General features: G+C 36.2%; 1 protein-coding gene across 7 annotated transcripts in view; it reads left to right on the top strand.

Moving 5' to 3' along the window:
* The window catches only part of LOC131663055 (syndetin), a 400,041-nt gene that overhangs the window by 211,404 nt on the left and 167,818 nt on the right, over window positions 1-20,819 (top strand). For all 7 annotated transcript variants that reach the window (XM_058933119.1, XM_058933124.1, XM_058933123.1 and 4 more), the window contains one exon: window positions 1,255-1,539. In XM_058933119.1, coding sequence (XP_058789102.1) covers window positions 1,255-1,539 — 285 coding nt within the window. The remainder of the gene's footprint in view (window positions 1-1,254; window positions 1,540-20,819) is intronic.

The raw sequence follows: 20,819 nt of genomic DNA on the forward strand, positions 1-20,819 counted from the left end.
AAGAAGATACACACTTATATTATCACAGCTGGTGTGCGACAGGACTCGGTATTAGTTTTGTTATTACGGAATATGGTGTACGATAACCTGCTGCAGCAACTACTTCCAAATAAAGTCTCAATGATGGTGTTTGCAAACGATGTTGCATTAATCGTGATAGCCAAAATAATATTGACGTAATGAAGCACTTCGCATGGCAGGTAATGGATATCGTCCCAAAATAACTTAAATTATAAATTGAATTATAAATATAACTAAAATTATAAATTATAACTTAGATTATAAATTGAACTTGGTAACAGAAAAAATGGAAATATTAATAATTTTTTGCGGCAAGCGAAAGCTTCACGCTAATGTTAGAGTTGAAGACGAACAAATATGGTGGGCTGATAACATCCCTAGAAATTCTATCGATGCAAAGCTCTCTTTCAGAGAAGATTTAAATGTGGGATTAAAAGTAGCTGGAATAGCTTGGGTACTGATAGATATTATGTTCAATATTAGAGATCAAAACAACTACCAAGGATATTATTAACATCAGTGGGAAATTCCGTTCTTCTTTCTGAAATATTAATCTAGACTGAAGTCATGATACAGAATATCAACTGTGAAACCTTTTATCGTTAAGCCTGCAGGATGGCTGCGCTAAAAGTGACACGCGCTTTACAAACAGTATCAGATATCGTTTTGTCGGTAACAGCAAAACAACTGCTTATTAACCTGCTGGTGACCAAGAGAACGTAGGAGTACAATAGGGGATAACCAATGATTTAAGACCAGAAATTGAACAGCGAACGATGCTCTAGAAGATTATCGAAGAGTGTTAGAAAAGATGAGGCTTTGATAAGAAGCGCCGTTAAACCCACTGCATTATCCTCGATGTAATGTAGCGAATGAACAAGAGACACGGATTGGTCCATTTGATTTAAATGCTCACCGGATATAGGTCGTTTTTCAGTTACCTTCATAAGATAGATATAAATTCGGAACAAGAAAGTGTGTGACCAACTAAACAAGTTTAGAGGTCTTATAATCCTAGAAGATATAGACAGGTGGATTCATATATTTTTGAACATATCTCTATTTTTAGAGGCATCATTTATTTATTTAGAATGTTTTCTTTATCGAATTATTATTAGTCTTATGAAAATTCTATCCTCTTAAATTTCATAAGTAATTAAATGTATAGAATTTTGTCAATCTCTGAAAAAAATTAATAATCATTATATTTTATATTGATTTTCATTTTTATAGATTACATGCAAACATCAATTTTCTGAGGATTCGGATGATGGGGATATAGAAGATGACCTGGAACAGACTAATCAAAATGACTTTTATCTAAAAAGTATCTTGAGAGTATCAAAAAGCTCAAGACCTATTATAACAAATACAACTCTTGGCGTTCTTAAAGTATGCATGAAATACGTACAAGCTATTAAATTTTTAGAAGAAGACGTGAACATTATTTTACTTTACATTAGACAGTTATTTGAATTATACTTCTATGGAGTTCATAGTTTTTTTGCTTCAGATCTGGTAAGAGAACATAATCTGTTATTAATGCCCTTATTTAAAAAGATATTTTGGATAAATTGAATCCTCACTACTATTATAATATTATTTTTGTTCTATTAGATTCAAAACTGAAATCAATATTATAATAATTTTCTACAGTGTTTTTTTACTATGAAAAAATATTTTTCAATTTGAAATAAATGAATACGCTGCCCTAGCGAAAACGTTGCAGAGAAAAAAGATTTTCAAGACATAAAAATAAACGACAAAGTAATTGGATAGATTAAAAAGACTACAATATTTCAATATGCCATAATTTAAGTTACAATATCTTACTATCGAGACCTTTTAGTAGTAGAACAATTTATACAATACTAATAACATTGACCACCCTTTTGACTAAAAATCTAACATTTAAAGTTTGTGATGATGCGTCATCACTCAAAAATCATCTTACCTTATGCCAGCCCTGCTCCCGATAAAAACATGCGACCGAATAGCTGTTGCCGCATAGCCCACCCACACACTTCCGAGATCTCACGATTTACCATCTCTGAAGTTCTACCAAACCGATGCGCACGACCCTTACGCCCGCGTACAACCTTTCACGCACTCACGACCCGGACCGACACTCCCCCAGGAAGCTGGACGTCAATAAAGATTCCAGCTAAGATCATCTCATCTCAAACCGCCGTCTAACTAGAGCAGACTTAGCTAGACCAAAGGAGGGGCAACCGAGCGCGTGAGAGCGAGTGAGACAACTGATACAAGACCGATCGGACGCGAGCAAGGGGAATCGGTAGGACTGACGAGCGGCTGTTAGATAAGGATAGCCAATAACGACGCGAGACTGACCGACGCCCACAATTAATTAGCCATTCGGTAACAGCTTAGGGGTAGTTCGACGCTATCAGTGCAACCAGTAAGAAAATTAGGCGCCAAGAATTAGCCAATAGCAAAATTACGCGGGCATAAATTAATAAAATAGACGGCGCTGACATCCGGCTTAGCAACAGACCGACTAATCAGGTGAATATGAAGGGGAGGTAAGCAAAGAGAAGCGATGCACCACCGAAAAACGCCGCGTCAGTTGCGGAGTTGCCTAGTAGCCGAGTAGCTGAATACGCGAGTAGTTGCCGAGTAGCTGAATACGCGAGTAGTTGCCGAGTAGCCGCTGAACTGTGAAGCCGACCGGAGACCTGAATTCGCGAATGAGTGAGCAAGCAGCAAACAAAGCAGCAACCAGCAACAGCAGCAACGAGTAGTAGCAGTAACGGCGGGAGCAACGGCAGTAGCGGTAGCGATAGCTACGGCGACAATAGCGGCAGTAGCCGTGGTCGCGATCTCAACAAAGTCCAGCAAACGCAAAAGTGAGTACGCTCTCTCTTTTTCTTAAAAATCTCGCGATCGCTTAGACATCCGCGTTATCGGGAGTGCCGCATGACCTTCGCGCGTCCAATGAATTCCCTCACGCGCGCATCTTTCGTCACCGACCTTATTCGGGCTATTTTCTTTGTTATACCGTCATATTGAGTGCTGTCTGAATAACAAATTCTTCGCACGCGCGTCTATTCGCCGTCGATCCCCTGCCTAATCTTTTATTGATTTGCCCAATAATAAGCGAGCCTTTTGCCGATTTATTGCCGATCTTCTTTAAGCGATTTTCAGTGAATTGCCGGATACCGAGCAGACAAAGCCTGACCTTCGTGCGACCGGTCGATCCCCCGTATGCGCGTTAGTTTATCGTCGCTTTTCTTTGTGTGACTATCCATTGTACATTGCCAAACGTCGAACGAGCGCCGTATGACCTTCGCGCGGGTGACGAGTTTTCATACGCTTGTTGTGTTGACGAAATTCCTTTGTGAGATCGGTCGGACTTATATGCATTACACGGATAGCGCCTGACCTTCACTCGACCGACGAATTTTCCATACGTGTATCACTAGCCTCTAATTTTCGTTATACGAATTTTGTTGCGAAATGCTAAACATCGATCGAGTATCGTCTGAACTTCGTGCGCCCGGACAATTCCCCGCGTGTATGTAAATTCATTACTGATTCCCTGAACGAACTTTATGAGCTCTCGCGCGTCGAAATAAGTAGTCCAACGTTACGTAATCGCCTTGTAATCTCTAGAAGCATCCACGTCAACCTTCGTCAACGTAAGTGGAAGTCGCGTCATGGTGCGCCACTCGCGCTCTTACCAGGTTAGATTAAATAGACCACCGCAAACGACTGACCTTAGGCTGACCCGGGGGAATAAATTGGCTCAATAAAATCAAATCCTTATTAAATTAATGTTGTCATTGACTTTGCCCGTTTAATTACCCCATCCCCCGTAGCTTTCGCGGTCGGTCCCCCGAGATTACTGGACGCGTTGATAAATTGCTACTTCGACATCGCTTCACAGCCATGTAACTGGTCGATCCGGATCCTCCCCTGCCTTTGGATCGTCAACGAGACCTCCTGTGACGCCACTCCGATGTACCCGCTGCTGAGACAAGAGCCTCATGTCCCGAACATTCTGACTAGCCGCTGAGCCGCAGCCGTGGGTGGTTAAACACCCGTTGTTGTCCCGTTGTCCCCTTTTTCCGTTTGATTCTCACTCAAATGATTCAGTCTAAGACTTCGCGCTGCTTTTCTTTCTAACCTCCTGTAGGAGACCGCGCGAGGTCAACACAGTACGACGAAGAGGGAGGAGACAACGGAACCACCCGACAACTACAGCGACCAGAACCCAGCCGATGCTGCAGCGCTACCTGCCCTCCTAACGCGAGGACACGGTAGCTGGCGCCCAAACAAAATAAAAGCTGCGAACATCGGCTGACTGCGCCGCTGGCGGCGGTCGAGGCCGGAAGAATCGACTACACTTATTTTATCCCCTCCCCTCGTCGCAAGTTTTATATCTCGACTTAAGGTAGTTGTAAAAAAACTCTGTGGATACTTATTTTGTAGAGTTTTCTGGTATATATCAAGTGGCGTAAATTACATGTCTGTTTTTTTAATTTTTTTTCCAAAACTATGACATCAGAAGTAAAAGATGAAATTGATTTGTTTTTCCAACTTTGATGCGATATAATTTAAAGGAAAGTTATGGGAGGAAAAATCTGTCTTTACCATTTGAAAGCTTGTCCCAAATGCTATAAAACTCATGTTCAAGAAATTTTTTATCATACGATTTTTTTGAGTTATATCGTATTTTATTAAAAAACACATGTTACGAATCAAATCGTTATATGTGGGAAAATATGCTAAAAAACTCTAAAGAGAAAAGTTGTCACATTTTCATAATAAAAAACCATTTATAAACTATAATGGAGTGGTTATCCTACAAAATGAGAAATTTATTATCGCACAAACTCCCACGATGCAGAGCTAACCGCCGGACCGTTAAACACGTATGATTATACGTGTATTTGCCTTTATGTTCGATACTTTCGTTTCAGTGTCTTCTTTTCAACCGAGTTGAAATCACCTTAAGTCACTTGACTGGTGATACTCGATCTATCTTCAGTATGAATGACTTAATGCTTAATCCGCCTAATCCTCTAGACGATATCGGATTAAGACTTAAGCCTTTGTAGATCTATTTACTATTAGGAAATGAAATGACGTAAACGGCGAATAAAATTAACAAAATTTAATTAGTAAAAACTACAGTCTTTTATGGACCGAAAGACTAACACGCGCGAATAGGATTCACAGTTATTGATTATAATTTAGTGAGAGAGAGAGAGAGAGAGAGAGAGAGAGAGAGAGAGAGAGAGAGAGAGAGATTAGATAAAGTCAATTTTATTTTTTACTTCTGACATCATAGTTTTGGAAAAGAAATTAAAAAACAAACATGTAGTTCACGTCACTTGATATATACTAGAAAATCCTATAAATGAGTACCCACAGGGTTTTTTACAACTATCCTAAGTCAATAGAAAACTTTAAAGTGTTGGATTTTTAGTCAACAGCGTGGTGAATGTTATTGAACGGTACTGTATGTAGTAAAAGGGTATACTCTCAACAACATTATTTGTGAGGCCTGTAATGGCTCAGTTGGTAGGGCGACGGACTTGCACCCGATAGGCCCGGGTTCGATTCCCAGTCCCTGCTGATTGATACAAACACCACTGAAAAAAGTTTCATGTGCTTTGTTCTCAAAACACATTGCAAGCCTCCGCCGCTGATTAGCACTGATAAGTGCATAAACAGAGCGACGTTAAATAAAAAAAAAAAAAAAAAACACATGTTATTAAATTATTAATGCAATACTTTTGTTACGTGACGGACCATTTTCTTTTTTTGTGCAACCGTATGCTTGATTAGACTCTCGCTTTCGGGAGGCCCACTCGGGAGGTTGATAGCAACGAGCTTATTAAAGATTCGTCTTTTGGACAATTTATGCCGAGTGGTCGACACAAACGAGTACAGGACATTTTAGATCGACTGGAGAGGGAAAGCATTAGTGCCACTGTTTCGGATTCTGATAACGAGATTGGCATGAAATAGGCAAGTTCCCCTCTGGGGTCCTTGTTATCCTCAACTAGGATGGAGGATAAAGATCCGAAAAATATCTAAGACAGTACGGATGACAGAGCCCTAATAGAAGACCCGCGACGTAGTGGGCTAAGGAAAGAAACCGAAACGGAAGGGGACAACTCAAGTGATGAAGTTCAGAGTGATATATCGGAATTTACTGAATGAATAGAGTTAGAAGTTAGTGGACCTCAAACCAGCGGGAACTCTGGAGAAGATGAGTTAGCAGAAAATGAAAGTTCTACTAAAAGATGCGAAGAACGAGCCTCGGCATAGAGGATTAGTTTATAGGCAAACGAAGTGTGGAAATCAGCATAAAAATTCGACGCCATAAAAGTTTAGATAATGAATCGTATTATTGGGATGATATGGGTCTTGCGCGGGACAACCGAACTATAGAAATGCCTTCTCATTTCTCAGATGGGGACGAGCCACCGCGAGAGCTACAAGAGAAACTATGGAACCTTGACCCATATGATGAAATAAATGATTCTGATGAGGTAATGGCGAATAGAATAACGAAATTAGTAGAAGATTCGCAAAAATTAATGGAAACCCATCTAGAACATGACAGTGACTCGGACTGAGACCGTCTGGACAAAGATGAAAATCAACGTCTCTCAGATACGACTAAAGGAGCAAGTCCTGAAATAATTGAGGAAGTTGAAGAAACTTTAAGGCAGCCACGATATCAAGAGATATCGGTAACCCCAAATATTAAAACAGGAATACCGGGAGCCAGAAGTACTCCCATGGTTAAAGGACCTCGACTTATGGTAAGATTCGAAGGGCTTGAGGGCATACCCGAAGAATCAGAAATCAGTAACAAGAGCCCTGTAGAATTACACTTTTCGAAAACATCAGTAGATGATGAATTGTTCTTTTTGTTACCACCGACAGGACTAATTAACTAATATCGAAGACCAGAAGATTATAAAAACCCAAGCTCAAGTAGTGAAACCGCCAGCGGTAATTCTTCATTAGAACCTGCAAAATACACTACCGTCCATAAAGATTTGCCATCCCCTTGCTGAAATCATCAAAACTTTAGAGTTTTATGGCTCAGTTTCTATAAAAGCTGGAAAATCCTGCGGGATCTCATTTGAAAGGTCTTGCCAAGACCTTTCTAATGTTGTAAAACAGAATTAATTTTATTTGTTTTTTGTACAACTTGTGACGTCATAAACAAATTGTTTTTTTTTTTAATTTTTTCACATCAACTTCGACCCCGATTTATTTATATAACGGATTCTACGATGGAAAAACTGTATAAGCCATTCGATAGAGCTTTCAAAAAGATACAAAATCCATATCCGGAAAATTTTTTTACCTTTATTTTTTATGAGCTATATGGTGTTTTATACAAAAACAAAGATTTTCAAAAAATGGGCTGTATTTTTTTTATTTTCAACTCTAAAGAAAAAACTCTCAGAAGAAAAAATGTAGTATTTTGCAAGAGCTATCAAATATGCCACTCAGAATTTAAAAAAAAAAATTTTTTTTTTTCACGTTTTTTAGAATTAAAATTTTTCTAGAAAAAAAACTGAAATTACATATATTTAATAAAATTAGTAAGTAACTAGTATTTATAACTGAATGGGCTTACAAGCAATGATAACAAGATATATTTATTGTATTCGACGTTTGTAACAGAGGAATTTGCATTGTTTTCATTTTTAATGACTTTCTACAGTATTGTGCTCACCGATAATCACTGTGATAATCACTGAGTGTTTACGTGGTTTGATTTACTTGACTTTCATGAATGTATACATATAGCAGAGAATATGTATGGAAATTCAGTCTCTTATCAGCTTTAATGAGTGAAATATCAATGTGTCCAATCTAGTCAGTAAATTATGCATGTATTTTTTGTTCATTAAAAATGACGAAAAAAAGAAACTTAAGCATTGAAGAGTGATTTGAGATAGTAGCCTTGCATAAAGTGAATAAAAGTAATAATGAAATTTCCAAAATTTTGAATATTCCAAGTAGAACAGTTGATTATAACATTAAAAAATTCATAACTCAACGAAATATCAAAAACAAAAAAATTTCAGGAAGGCCTAGGAAAACTACGAGCGCTACTGATAAACACATTTATAGTATAAGTACACATAATCCAAGACTCACGGCACCCGAACTTGCTGTTGAAACTCAAAAAGCGTATGATGTTAAACTTAGTGTTACCACGATAAAGAGACGACTTCATGATGATGGACTATACGGTCGAATAGCAATTAAAAAGCCTTTACTAAAACCGATTAATAAAAAGAAACGATTGGCTTCGGCCAGAAAACATAAAATTTGGACCATTGATGATTGAAAAAAAGTTTTGTGGTCTGATGAGAGCAAATTCAAGGTTTTTGGTAGTAAACGCAGATGTTTTGTGCGGAGAAAAAATAAGCAAAAACATTTAGAGAAAAATATGTGTGCTTCGGTTAAACATGGTGGCGGCTTAGTAATGGTATGGGGTTGTTTTGGTGGTTCTAAGGTTGGTGACCTTCTTAAAATTTATGGCAAGTTAAAAAAAGAAGGTTACAAAAAAATTCTTGAAAAAAATGTTGTATCTTCCGGAAAAAGAATAATTGGTCGCAAATTTACGTTCCAACAAGATAACGACCCAAAGCATACTTCAAAGTTATGTAAAAGTTATCTTGCTCAATTCGAGAAGAAAAAAAAATTAGTTGTGATGGAATGGCCACCGTACTCTCCTGATCTTAACCCTATCGAACTGTTGTGGGATGATCTAAATAGAGCTGTAAGGAAGGTAGGACCTACTTCCCAGAAGAATCTTTGGAATATCTTAGCAAATGAGTGGAAAAAAATAAGTGCAGAAACTTTAGAGAAACTTGTAGCACGAATGCCTCCAATTTGTAAAGTAGTTATCGCAAACAAAGGTGGACATTTCGATGAAAAAAACGTTTAAATAATTAGTCTTGTTTCGTTTTTGTTTACAACTGAAATTTATATTCAGATTATGATAATATATTAATTACAAGCGTTATTAGTATTATAAAAAATGAAATTATTATAGTTATGTTATTATTGAAACGTTGTAATAATAAATAAATTTTGTAGAAAAATTGTAACTAAATTATGTTAATCTATTCTGAGTAAGTAATAAATTATGGTTCAATAAATGTATCTTGTTATCATTGTGATTATCGGTGAGCACAATACTGTAGAAAGTCATTATAAATGAAAACAATGCAAATTCCTCTGTTACAAACGTCGAATACAATAAATATATCTTGTTATCATTGCTTGTAAGCCCATTCAGTTATAAATACTAGTTACTTACTAATTTTATTAAATATATGTAATTTCAATTTTTTTTCTAGAAAAATTTTAATTCTAAAAAACGTGAAAAAAAAAATTTTTTTTTTTAAATTCTGAGTGGCGTATTTGATAGCTCTTGCAAAATACTACATTTTTTCTTCTGAGAGTTTTTTCTTTAGAGTTGAAAATAAAAAAAATACAGCCCATTTTTTGAAAATCTTTGTTTTTGTATAAAACACCATATAGCTCATAAAAAATAAAGGTAAAAAAATTTTCCGGATATGGATTTTGTATCTTTTTGAAAGCTCTATCGAATGGCTTATACAGTTTTTCCATCGTAGAATCCGTTATATAAATAAATCGGGGTCGAAGTTGATGTGAAAAAATTAAAAAAAAAAACAATTTGTTTATGACGTCACAAGTTGTACAAAAAACAAATAAAATCAATTCTGTTTTACAACATTAGAAAGGTCTTGGCAAGACCTTGCAAATGAGACCCCGCAGGATTTTCTAGCTCTTATAGAAACTGAGCCATAAAACTCTAAAGTTTTGATGATTTCAGCAAGGGGATGGCAAATCTTTATGGACGGTAGTGTATATCTTACAAAATAATATAAGCACGAGCCAACAATGTTTAACCAATCAACGAGATAACATTGTACATTTTATATCGCGAGACTGCAATGACGAAAATGCTATTTCAAAGCTATTAAGTGAAATTGGGGCTATAGACATACGCAATGTGAAAACTTTGAAACCGAAAGTTGGGCAAATCCTATCGACCAGATATAAAAACCATAATATTTTCTCTGTAGTCATAAAAGACAAATATAATGACTCTATTACCACAGAGGCTATAAAAGTCGGACTTACGAGGTCTGTCCGGAAAGTATCGGGCTTACGTTTATATCTTCGCGCCATAGTATTCGAGCGACCTCTACCGGACAGAAACGTCAAAAGTAAAGCCTCACGAATCTATTAGTTACTTACTGACACCTGCCGGACGTATAGTTTATGCGCAGCGTGTCTTTGTTTACAGTGCCTTTTTCGCGTTCGTCGGATTTTGATATTGTCAAAAATGTCTGAAAAACAAGATCAACGAATTTGCATCAAATTTTGCTTTAACTCGGAAAAACGAGTTCGGAATCTATTGAAATGATGCAAAAGGCCTTCGGCAGCGAGTGTATGAGTAAAACACGAATAAAAGAGTGGTATAAACGGTTCAAGTATGGTGGCACTTCTGTCGATAGTGATTCTCGTTCCGGCCGACCTTCGACGACCAAAACCGCAGATAATATTGAGCGGGTGCGACTTGCAACCGAACAAGATCGTCGTATGACTCTGCGAGAACTAGAAGAAGATCTTAGGATACCAAAACTATCATTTCAGAAATTTTAACCGAAAATTTAGGAATGAACCGCGTTTGTCCGAAATTCATCCCAAAATTGCTCACAGCAGAGCAGAATAACATTCGCTTAGAAATTGCTCTGGACAATCTGGAAATGGTCAATAATGATGATAATGTGCTTAAAAAAGTTATTACAGGTTATGAATCATGGGTTTATGGTTATGATCCTAAAACAAAACAACAATCTTCACAGTGGAAGCATTCTGAATCGCCAAGACCAAAAAAAGCACATCAATGTCGGAGCAATGTTAAGTCAATGTTGATTGTTTTTTTCGATTGTGAAGGTGTTGTACATCAATCAATAAAGAATACTACGTTCAAATTTTGAAACGTTTGCGTGATGCAGTAAGAAGAAAACGGCCGCACTTTTGGGAAAGTGGTGACTGGCTTCTTCATCACGATAATGCGCCAGCGCATTCATCCAATCTTGTGCAGCAGTTTTTGAGCAAACACAATATCGCATAGCTTCGACAACCTCCATACAGTCCTGACATAGCCACTTGTGACTTTTGGCTGTTTCCAAAACTGAAAAAACCACTCATAGGACACCGATTCGATGACAAAACAATGGTTGAAAACAATGCGACGAGTGTACTTAAGGCTACCCCTAAAAGTGAGTTCCAGGACTGTTTTGAAAAGTGGAAACATCGATTGAACCGTGTTATTCAATCAAGTGGGGATTACTTTGAAGGATGCTACCCACCAGATGATAAAGAATAACGTAGCACGAAAATATAACGGTAGGCCCGATACTTTTCGGACAGACCTCGTATGTTATTATTTTTTTAAATAATGCGATGCCTTCTTTAATTATAATTATAATAGGTTATAAAGAGTCAATAAAGCATTCGCCCAATAATTATATTTATTCATAGATAATTGCACATCGTAGTTGGCGGGGAGATGAAACGTGAAAGTCACGGCTAAACGGCGATGGGGCTAAGTCTCCAGGCCGCTAGCGGAACAGTCGTCTGAACCGTTAGCTGCAGTTTTGTCTCTTCTTTCTGAACGTATTTGGTCTGTGGAGAGTATCATGTGGTTTGTAAACGCAATGCTTCTGAGATTTGTACGACAGGGCATAATTCGATATATCAGTACGAGGGAAAATTTAAGGAAAGAGAGAAGGTTGACAATAATTATGCCACGTGTAAATAGGAGATAGAAGTCATATTTAAAATATCGACCAGGATTTAAGAGGAATTTAAAGTGAAAACTAAGCCATATGAATAGGAAGTATAGGGGACGGAAGATGTAAATCAGTCATAGGAGTGAGATTCCATAAACGAACTAGAGTCCTCCATGCTTGTCATTCAAGAACGAGAAGGATAGTTCTTAACCAAATCTTGAATTCCTCAATTCGATCTAAGTTCACATCAGTTACTGAAATCAGATTCATCAAATTTTGCACTCGTTATGTAAACGATCTATTCCAGACCTTAGTCGTAGAGCAGAATATGAGAGAGAGTGAGGACAGTAACGTTCAAATTCTCGTTGAAAAACATCAATCTTATAAGATGAGAGATAAATGTAAAGATGATAACGTATTTAAGCGGATAAAATTTTGTAATATAAACAGCCAAAAGAATGCAGGCGCTTAGTGGAAAGAGCAAACCGACTTAAACGAAGTAGCTAGATAACATGCAAGGCAATATTTTAGGAATAACCGGGATACAGCCAATCATAAATCTGACATGAGCATTTTTGCAACCTGTAAATTTGATACTCTTACTTTGTCAAAATCCTGGTAAACTATAGAGCAATGTTCAAAATGTGGGAAAACAAATGTTTCCACTAATAATTTCCTCAGTGCAAAGCATAACGATTTTTTTATCAAATATTACAGAATACAACGAAGCATAGACCTTTTTAACAATCGAGTGTATGCGTAATTTCTAATTAAGTGTATTAGAAATGGTAACACCAAGATTGAGAACAGTTATAGAATAGATAATATTAATACGATTCAAAACAATGTGCAGAAGCAACAAGACGTTTAATCTAAAGATATATAAAAATGTATATAGTAGTGAATTATTGGCGGAGTGGGAAAAGAAAAAATTTGAGTCTTAAAAATGAGAAAAGTAAATACAAAAAGGTATCTTCTATCAGTCAGCTTCGACGTTGAGCTCATACAGTCAATCAAGGTAGTACATACAGAAATAAAATTGCTTGAATTTGTAAATATTATAAAATATTAAATCTACTGTTAACAATGGTCTTATTGTGCATAATCAAGATTTGCGTCGTTAGGAATTACACACAAAAAAGAATCTAGAGTTTGAAGATTATAGATTTAAAGCTTGTAAACATTAATGATCAAAATTTAAATTTGTCCACAGAATTGTAATTAGAAAAATTAATTCGTTACTCGAAAAACTTTTAAAAGTAGTGCAGAACTAGAGAAACAAGCTCTTACATTTGTTAATAATGTAAAAAAAGCTATTAAAAGAAATTGAAATTCATAATACATATAATACAGGTCAAAGTGGATTCCAATTGGAAATCCATTCCGGGAACACACTTGCGATGGAAGACGAAAGTCAGATTTAATATCTAGTACAATCTGTATTATCAATGACACACAGCTATACTGTACAGCCACTGATATCATATGAAGGAAATCTTTTTTCACCTCTCTTTGTTGTTTTAAAGGAAAAATCTGGCTAATTTGCAGTATTCAAATTGTTCAAATCTAAATCTGAAAAATTAACTCCAGGTAAGTAATAATTAAATATAATTTAAAAATAACTTAAAGCTGATAGAAAAATGTTGAACAAATTCTTTTATTGTAGATCTTTTTAAAATTTCGTTGAAGTACATTTTTTATATAAATGTTGGTCTTACCAGTATATTACTGCTAGATTCTTGAAGTGGCCACTACGAACAAGTAATTGAAGAAACTAGACCAGAAAATAATATTATGAAGATTCTAACTGAAACAATAGGGAAAATTTCAACCATTAGATGTACACGGATTTCTAGTGTGGAAAAACGTTGTTCGATATTATTCAGATAACGTTATTCTAATTGATTAAAATATTAATTTACATTCGAGAACCAATATTATACTTCAGTAATTGCTTCATAACTAATTTTCGTCACCAAGATATTTAAATGTTTTTAAATATGCTTAGTTACAAATGGATATCTCAACGAAAAATCGAAAAAATTTTATAATCCAGTTGATTTCCGTTTCTAGGATGATTTCTCCTAAATTGTATTACATGCATGATTTTAAGAACCATGGTAAGTAGAATAGACTATGTTACCCGTATTAGAGAAGACTGTTTTATGATCAAGTAGTGTGAATCGTAGATATGACTCAGATAGACTTGAACTCCGCACTTATCACATTTGCAGACTTCAAGTGATACGGGTATAAACAGCTAGGATCTTTTTTGAAGAGTAAGGGAACCGATATTTAAAGTGCTATGACAGAGAGGTTAGGAAAATAAATGCAGATTTTTGATGCAAAATTCGACTGCTTTGCGCCTGCGTTAGTCTCCACAGCTCTATCTCGGCGAGACCCACCAAAATTCAAACAGCTCGAGCAACATAAGTCAGTCTAAATGTGTTATTTGCGGGGAGAGCTCAAACAGAAAAGTAAAAATCTGCACGGTATATGAGAAACTACGGCACAGCAAGTGTTTTGACAACAAAAAGTATGGTGCCTACAACAACTGTTGAGTTGATGAACCCAAGTCAACAACAGCGGGCAGTATAATATAACAACTCAGTGATGAGAAAATCGGTAGACGCCGCACAAATCTCATTGATGAAGGAAAATTCGGTGAGCAAGCTGCGCGTAAATATCATAGAAGCATCGATAAATCGTCGCTCAAGCGCTTTTATTACGCTCTCACCTAAAAAGTGGAGAGTCTTATCGTCGAAGCGCTTGTCTCAGCCAGTAGACTAGTCGGCAAGTGTAGAACCGAAAACGGATACACTAGTCGCAGGTGTGCGTGCGTCAGCCGAATTTCGTAGCTCGACGGAGCAGGCTGCTGACACATAGATGCTTAGACTGGAGGCTAGCCAAGTGACATAAACTACACCGGAACCTTGAAAGTGTGAAATTAACTCGAAGAACATAAGAGCATTGACGAACACTTCCCAGGGATACTGGAGCTGCCTAGCATAAATAATGTATTGATTCCAGTAAGCACCCTGGAATTATTATTCCAAAGATTTGATGCTATTGAGAGGCAAATTGATGAAGTGAAGGCCCTTATGTAACGGTGTCCAGGATCAGGGAACACCTCAAAGGTCTGTTCATTGCCCGAGATTGAAAGAGGTAAATCCTGTGAAGGACGCATACCAGTCTTCAAAGTTGCAAAAACTACAGGATACATGCAGTTCTATTTTGGTGAACAACTGCACTCTAGAAGAGAGACTTAAAAAAGCTTTGACTGAGTCTGAAGATCTCCGGAAAGCTTATCGGATCACTAATATTAATAAAAAATGCAGCCCGAAGAAAACGAATAATAATAATAATATTACAGTAGGTACGGAAAAAAGTGATAATTGAAATACCTGCACTACACTCCAATGGTGATGCTCGTGGATCGGATGATGATTTTGGTCGACCTCGGATAGAGGGGGAAGTAAATCCAGGACTCGGAAGTGAGTGTGCTCGGGCTTGCGATATGATTATCAATGATCTATTGAGCAACAATTATGATATTTTCCTAGATGGAATAGTCCCGCATTCTCGACAACGATCCGTAGGGGGGATTTGTTGATGTAACCGTTCAGGACGTGACGAGAGGACCGAGACCAGCTTCACCCTCCTGTATAGTAAAGCTTGAAAGTGATAAACGCAGACTAACTTGTACTTATCTGACCGCAGCGAATCTTAATAGGGTTCTGCTTGGCCTCAAGCTGCTGGTCACTATATCATAGAGAAAAATTTTTATAAGTGAACTGTTGCCCCCACTACAATTCAAAATATTTCAAAACCTAAAACCTATTACGAAGGGGCTAGACTTCAAGTACGAGTCGCACAGTGGTAGGCGGTTCCTGATCCAACGTAGAACGGGTGAGAGGGTGGACGCTTTGAGATGATGGCAGATCTGCAAGCTATTAGATCTGCAGTCTATTTGCTGTCTGCGCGATAACTTAACTTATGCAATAGATGCTTTAGTGCTTGTAAAGACAATGCGTCCGAGGAAAAAATATACTTTCTGGTTTGGTCTTGAGCTGAGAGGCCTCGTTGACCAACGTGATGCTATGCATAGACGTTACACACGTACTGGGCGGGTGGATGTTCTCAGGAATTTTTCAGGCTCAGCAATGAAATCGACGCTCGCATAGAAAAGAAGCGCATAAATGTCCTTTACAATCACCCCTCTAGTGCTCTTGATGAAGGTAAAAATATATAAAAGGAGATTCGGCGCTGTGGGTTCTTATTAAACAGATGAGAAAGAACTCCTAGGATTCATCTTGGATGAGCTGAATAATCATTTCGCTGGGATTTCCGTCTCCATACTCGAGGATATGGTCGGTGAGATGGCCGACCTGGGGTCTATGAGTGAGGGAAGATTTATTTTTTAAACAGCCATAAATGATGTTATCTTGGCTGTGTCACATTTCTCATCACAGGCAAATGGAGGGGATGTGATTTTTATAGGGATGGTGATAAAAGCTTTTCTCGAAATAAGTAAATATACGGTTTCAACATTAGTTCTAAAAAAACCAACACTCCATCGTCTACCTCAAACTTTCGTCCAATAGCATTGCTCTACTTCTTATCTAAGATTCTTGAGCAGCTCGTCCGTGACCAGATTATGAAATATTTAAATATGGAAAAGCTTCTGAATCCTCTGTTTCCTAGCCGGTTTTAGATGGCACCACAGGATGCAGACAGTACTCATTAAATTGACTGACAATATACAACATTAACAAAAAGAAGGTGACACTATTACTATTATTTGACTTTACCGCAACCTTTTATACGATATCATCTTTTAAGCTTCTCAGAAAATGCCATGTCCTTAGGTTCTCAGAATCGGCTCTTATGTAGCTGAGTTTCTACTTGAGAGGTCAGCTTCAAGGGTAAGAGCTCGGACTAGCAGGAGACAAATCTGAGGGTGTTGTAGGGCTCGGTGCTGGGATCGCTTTTTTTTACCATATGTCAGTGGCCTAAAAAACGTACTGAATGACATGAGGTATCTCACCTCTTTTATGCAGACGACTTGCAGATTTAGCCGCATATACCAAAGAACGAGCTTGCAAAAGGTATAGTAAGACTGACTAAGGTAGCTAGACTGGAAGTAAGCTGGGTGAGCGACTTGGATTTGCGCCTTAATGCAGGTAAGACCAAGTCAATTAATTTTGGAACAAAAAAGGATATAAAGGACATATATGCTATGATGAGATTGACTGTCATTGAGGTGTAAAATAAGACTTTTGTCCCATTCAGCGAGGAAGTCACCAGCGTTGGAGTCTTGTTAGATTCAAAGCTTAGTTGGAGACAGTATGTGAATTGAGTCTCTGGAAAAATCAGGAGAGCTCTATATGATCTGTATTTTATCACATCATACTCCACGAAACTGCTCATTTAGACTAGTGGAGTCACTGGTCCAGCCGGGCATCACTTCTGTAAGGTTGTGTGCTTGGGAACTTCTACGGAGCTGAGAGTAAGACTGCAAAGACTCAGTAATGCATGTGTGTAAATGCTTATGTATGCGATTGAGAATGATGCTGGCTACCAGGCCGTGATCTTTAATGAACATAAGTCAATGTATTCGAGAAAGGTGGGCCAGGTGGAGTTGCGGGTTGCCGAAGCGAGGACGGAGATGACTAAGAGGTCCTTTCAAGTTGTAGGTGCCCATCTCTGGAACTCTCCACTCTATGACATGTGCCATTGCCAGACGGCTTCAAGAGGAGGGTACCTAAGCATTTTTTTTAAGTGAATGTATAGGGCTGTGATAAGTGTTACTGGAGTTATTTATTATTTTGATTGACAAAATTTGTCTCTAAAAATTCTTTCAAACTGCATTGCTAATTTTAAGAAAAATTCATACTAGTCTTATGAATATCACGACAATAATTTACCTCTGTAATAATTCTAGTCTAATATCTAGTCAATTTAATTATAAGTCATTTGTGTTGTTCAGATTTGTTAACTTTAGGCTTTGACTGAGGAAATTTTTATGCACAGAATTATTTATTTATACTTATTTATATTTTACAAATTAATAAAGTGATTATACTATGATATATATGTGATTATACTATTATACGTGATATTATAATAAACGAGGTACCTTGACAAAAATTTTGAATAATGAAGAACATGTAATTTACAAAATGTATTGTATATTTTACTTAACAGTAAATAAAGAGGTTTTATCTATCTATCTATTTATTTATCTCTTGCTTTTGCATACCTAGTAGTTCATAGTACCACGTTCGTATTCGGCTCCCTAATTTTACGTAATTAACTATAATATATTAGACATATTTATTGATAAATGTGTATGTTTATTGGAGGAGAGAGACATAACGAGTGTGTGTTCATTCATTTTATGCCCCTTCCCTAAACGCTCGTTACAAGGACATACCACCTTGAAACTTGGTTTCTCTATCATTCATATCTTTCTCTGCTATTTCAATCCCTTTCAGCGTTTGATCACTAAGGTGTACAGACGTGCCAACCCTGCGCTCTACCCGAAAAGTTAAAGTATTAGCCAATCATTGAAGTGACAGTTCAATTCGAAATTTAATTTAATAAACTATAAAAAAAGAAAATAATGGTCGAAATGGCCCCTTTGTCAAGAGATGACAAAGGGGCCATTCCTAATAAAAACAGCGAACATTAGAAAATCTTAAGCAGCAAAAGGTAAAGAAATATCCCAGAAAACCAAACCCAAAACAAAAAATGATAAGCACAGTTATCAGATTACTGGCTAAGTAACACAAGAAACAGATACGAAGTACTTCAAGAAAATAAAGAAAATAAAGAAAACCATAGTGAATAATAAAATAACGAAGCAAATACGTTGAAAAGCAAATCCCCTCCGATCTTCGTTTACAATGTAGAGAATATCAAACCGTTACAAAATCTACTGAACTCAATAGCCAAAAAAAATTACACCTTAAAAATAATAGGACTAAACAAAATTGAAATTCAGCCAACAACTTCCGAAAAATATTTGCCAATTATTACTGCATTGAAAGAAAGAAACATGCAATTTACATTTACAGCGCAAAGATGAAAAAGGATTCAAAGTTACATTAGGAAGTATTTACACGTCAGTTGATATAGACGAATTAAAAACAGCCATAGAAGAACATGGATATAAAATATTAAGTATTTATAATATATAGCATCGCATCAAAAAATTAACATTGCCGCTATTCATAGTTGAAATTGAACACGATTATAATAGCCAGGAAATTTATAAAGTAAATCGACTATTAAACGAGGTAATTAAATTCGAGCCACCGAACGTTAAAAGAGAAATTCCTCAATGTCAAAACTACCAAGAATACGGGCATTCAATAAACTATTGTTACAAAAGTGCTATGTGTGTAAAATGTGCTGAAAAACACCAAACTAAAGAATATCCAATTTAACAAAAAATAAAAGAAGTAACATGTACTACATGTAAAGGAAATTACATCACAAACTATAAAGGATGCCTAATTCGTAAGCAATTACAGCAAAAACTATTTTCTAGACTAAAAGAAACATATTAAATCAAAACAGTATTCAAGTTTATCAAAATTCAAATTTAAACGCTAACGTCAGTAGAGTTAGACCAAATATAACATATGCACAAGTAATATCAAAACAAATCGATCAGAGTGAAATAGACATATAAAAATAAACAGTTGTTCAAGTAGAGGTAAGTAGACATACTAACGAAGTAAACACAAATAATAAACTCGAATATATGATCGAACAGTTGATGCAAAGAATAGTTACTATGTTAAATCTTATAACTGTACTAGAAAACAAAATGTTATAATGAGCAGTCGAAAACTTGCTATATGGAAAACATACGGTCTTGTGCAGAGGCATATTGAATTAAGAGCGATTTAAATTTATGAAAATATAGACATCATATTGATATCAGAAGTACATTTTACAAGTAAAAACTATCTTAATATACCAAACTACACTGTAAATAATACCAATCATCCATTTAATAAAGCATACGGAGGTACTGTAATTATAAATAAAACAAAAATAAACCACTACATCCATACTTACACTAGTGAAATCTATTTACAAGCAACCAGTATAATCATCAAGGATAAAGATGGATCTATAATAATATCAGTTTTTTACTGTCCACCAAACAAAACAATTACAAAAGAAAACTGGATTGACTTTTTCAATACACTTGAAAATCGCTTTATACTAGTAGGCAATGATAATACGAAACATCCGTGGTGAAGATCAAGATCCTCAACTCAACTCCGACATACAGAGACAAAGTACTCTATGAAATACTACAAAATAATAACTACATTCCAATATCCATGGGAAAACCAAAATACTGGCCTAGAGATATAAGCAAGCTTCTAGATTTTATTAACTTTGCTATAGTAAAAGGTATAAACAAAAATTATTTTGAAGTGTCATCATGTTTCGATTTATCATCAGGTCATTCACCGGTACTACTTATTCGACAATACCAAGTATTTAATAAAGTAAACAATAATTAAAGTCGACTAAAAAAAATATACTCTTTACATAGAGGAACGGATAACGTGTAATATTCCTCTTAAAACAGAAAATAATATAGAAAGCAGCATCAATTCACTCAATGTAATTCTATCTGAAACTATTAACAAATGCTCTATTATAATAAATAGAAATGAAACACAGCAAATCACGTCCACTAAAATAACCCAACAAATCAATAAAAAGAGATTTTTAAGGAAAAGGTATTAAATAACTAGATTGTTTCAAGAGAAAACTGAAGTAAATAAAGTAACAAAAGATCTAAAGAAAATATTACACGAATAAAAACAAACACAAAATAATGTTTGATGTTCAGATCCAACATATTTCAAACGACCATATCTTCGTTGAAAAAGTTATAAAATTAATTTTGAATAATGCTTTTTATAG

This window comes from Phymastichus coffea, unplaced genomic scaffold, assembly GCF_024137745.1.
Source record: "Phymastichus coffea isolate CEN01 unplaced genomic scaffold, Cenicafe_Pcof_1.1 PCOF00030, whole genome shotgun sequence".
Classification (NCBI taxonomy): Eukaryota; Metazoa; Arthropoda; class Insecta; order Hymenoptera; family Eulophidae; genus Phymastichus; species Phymastichus coffea.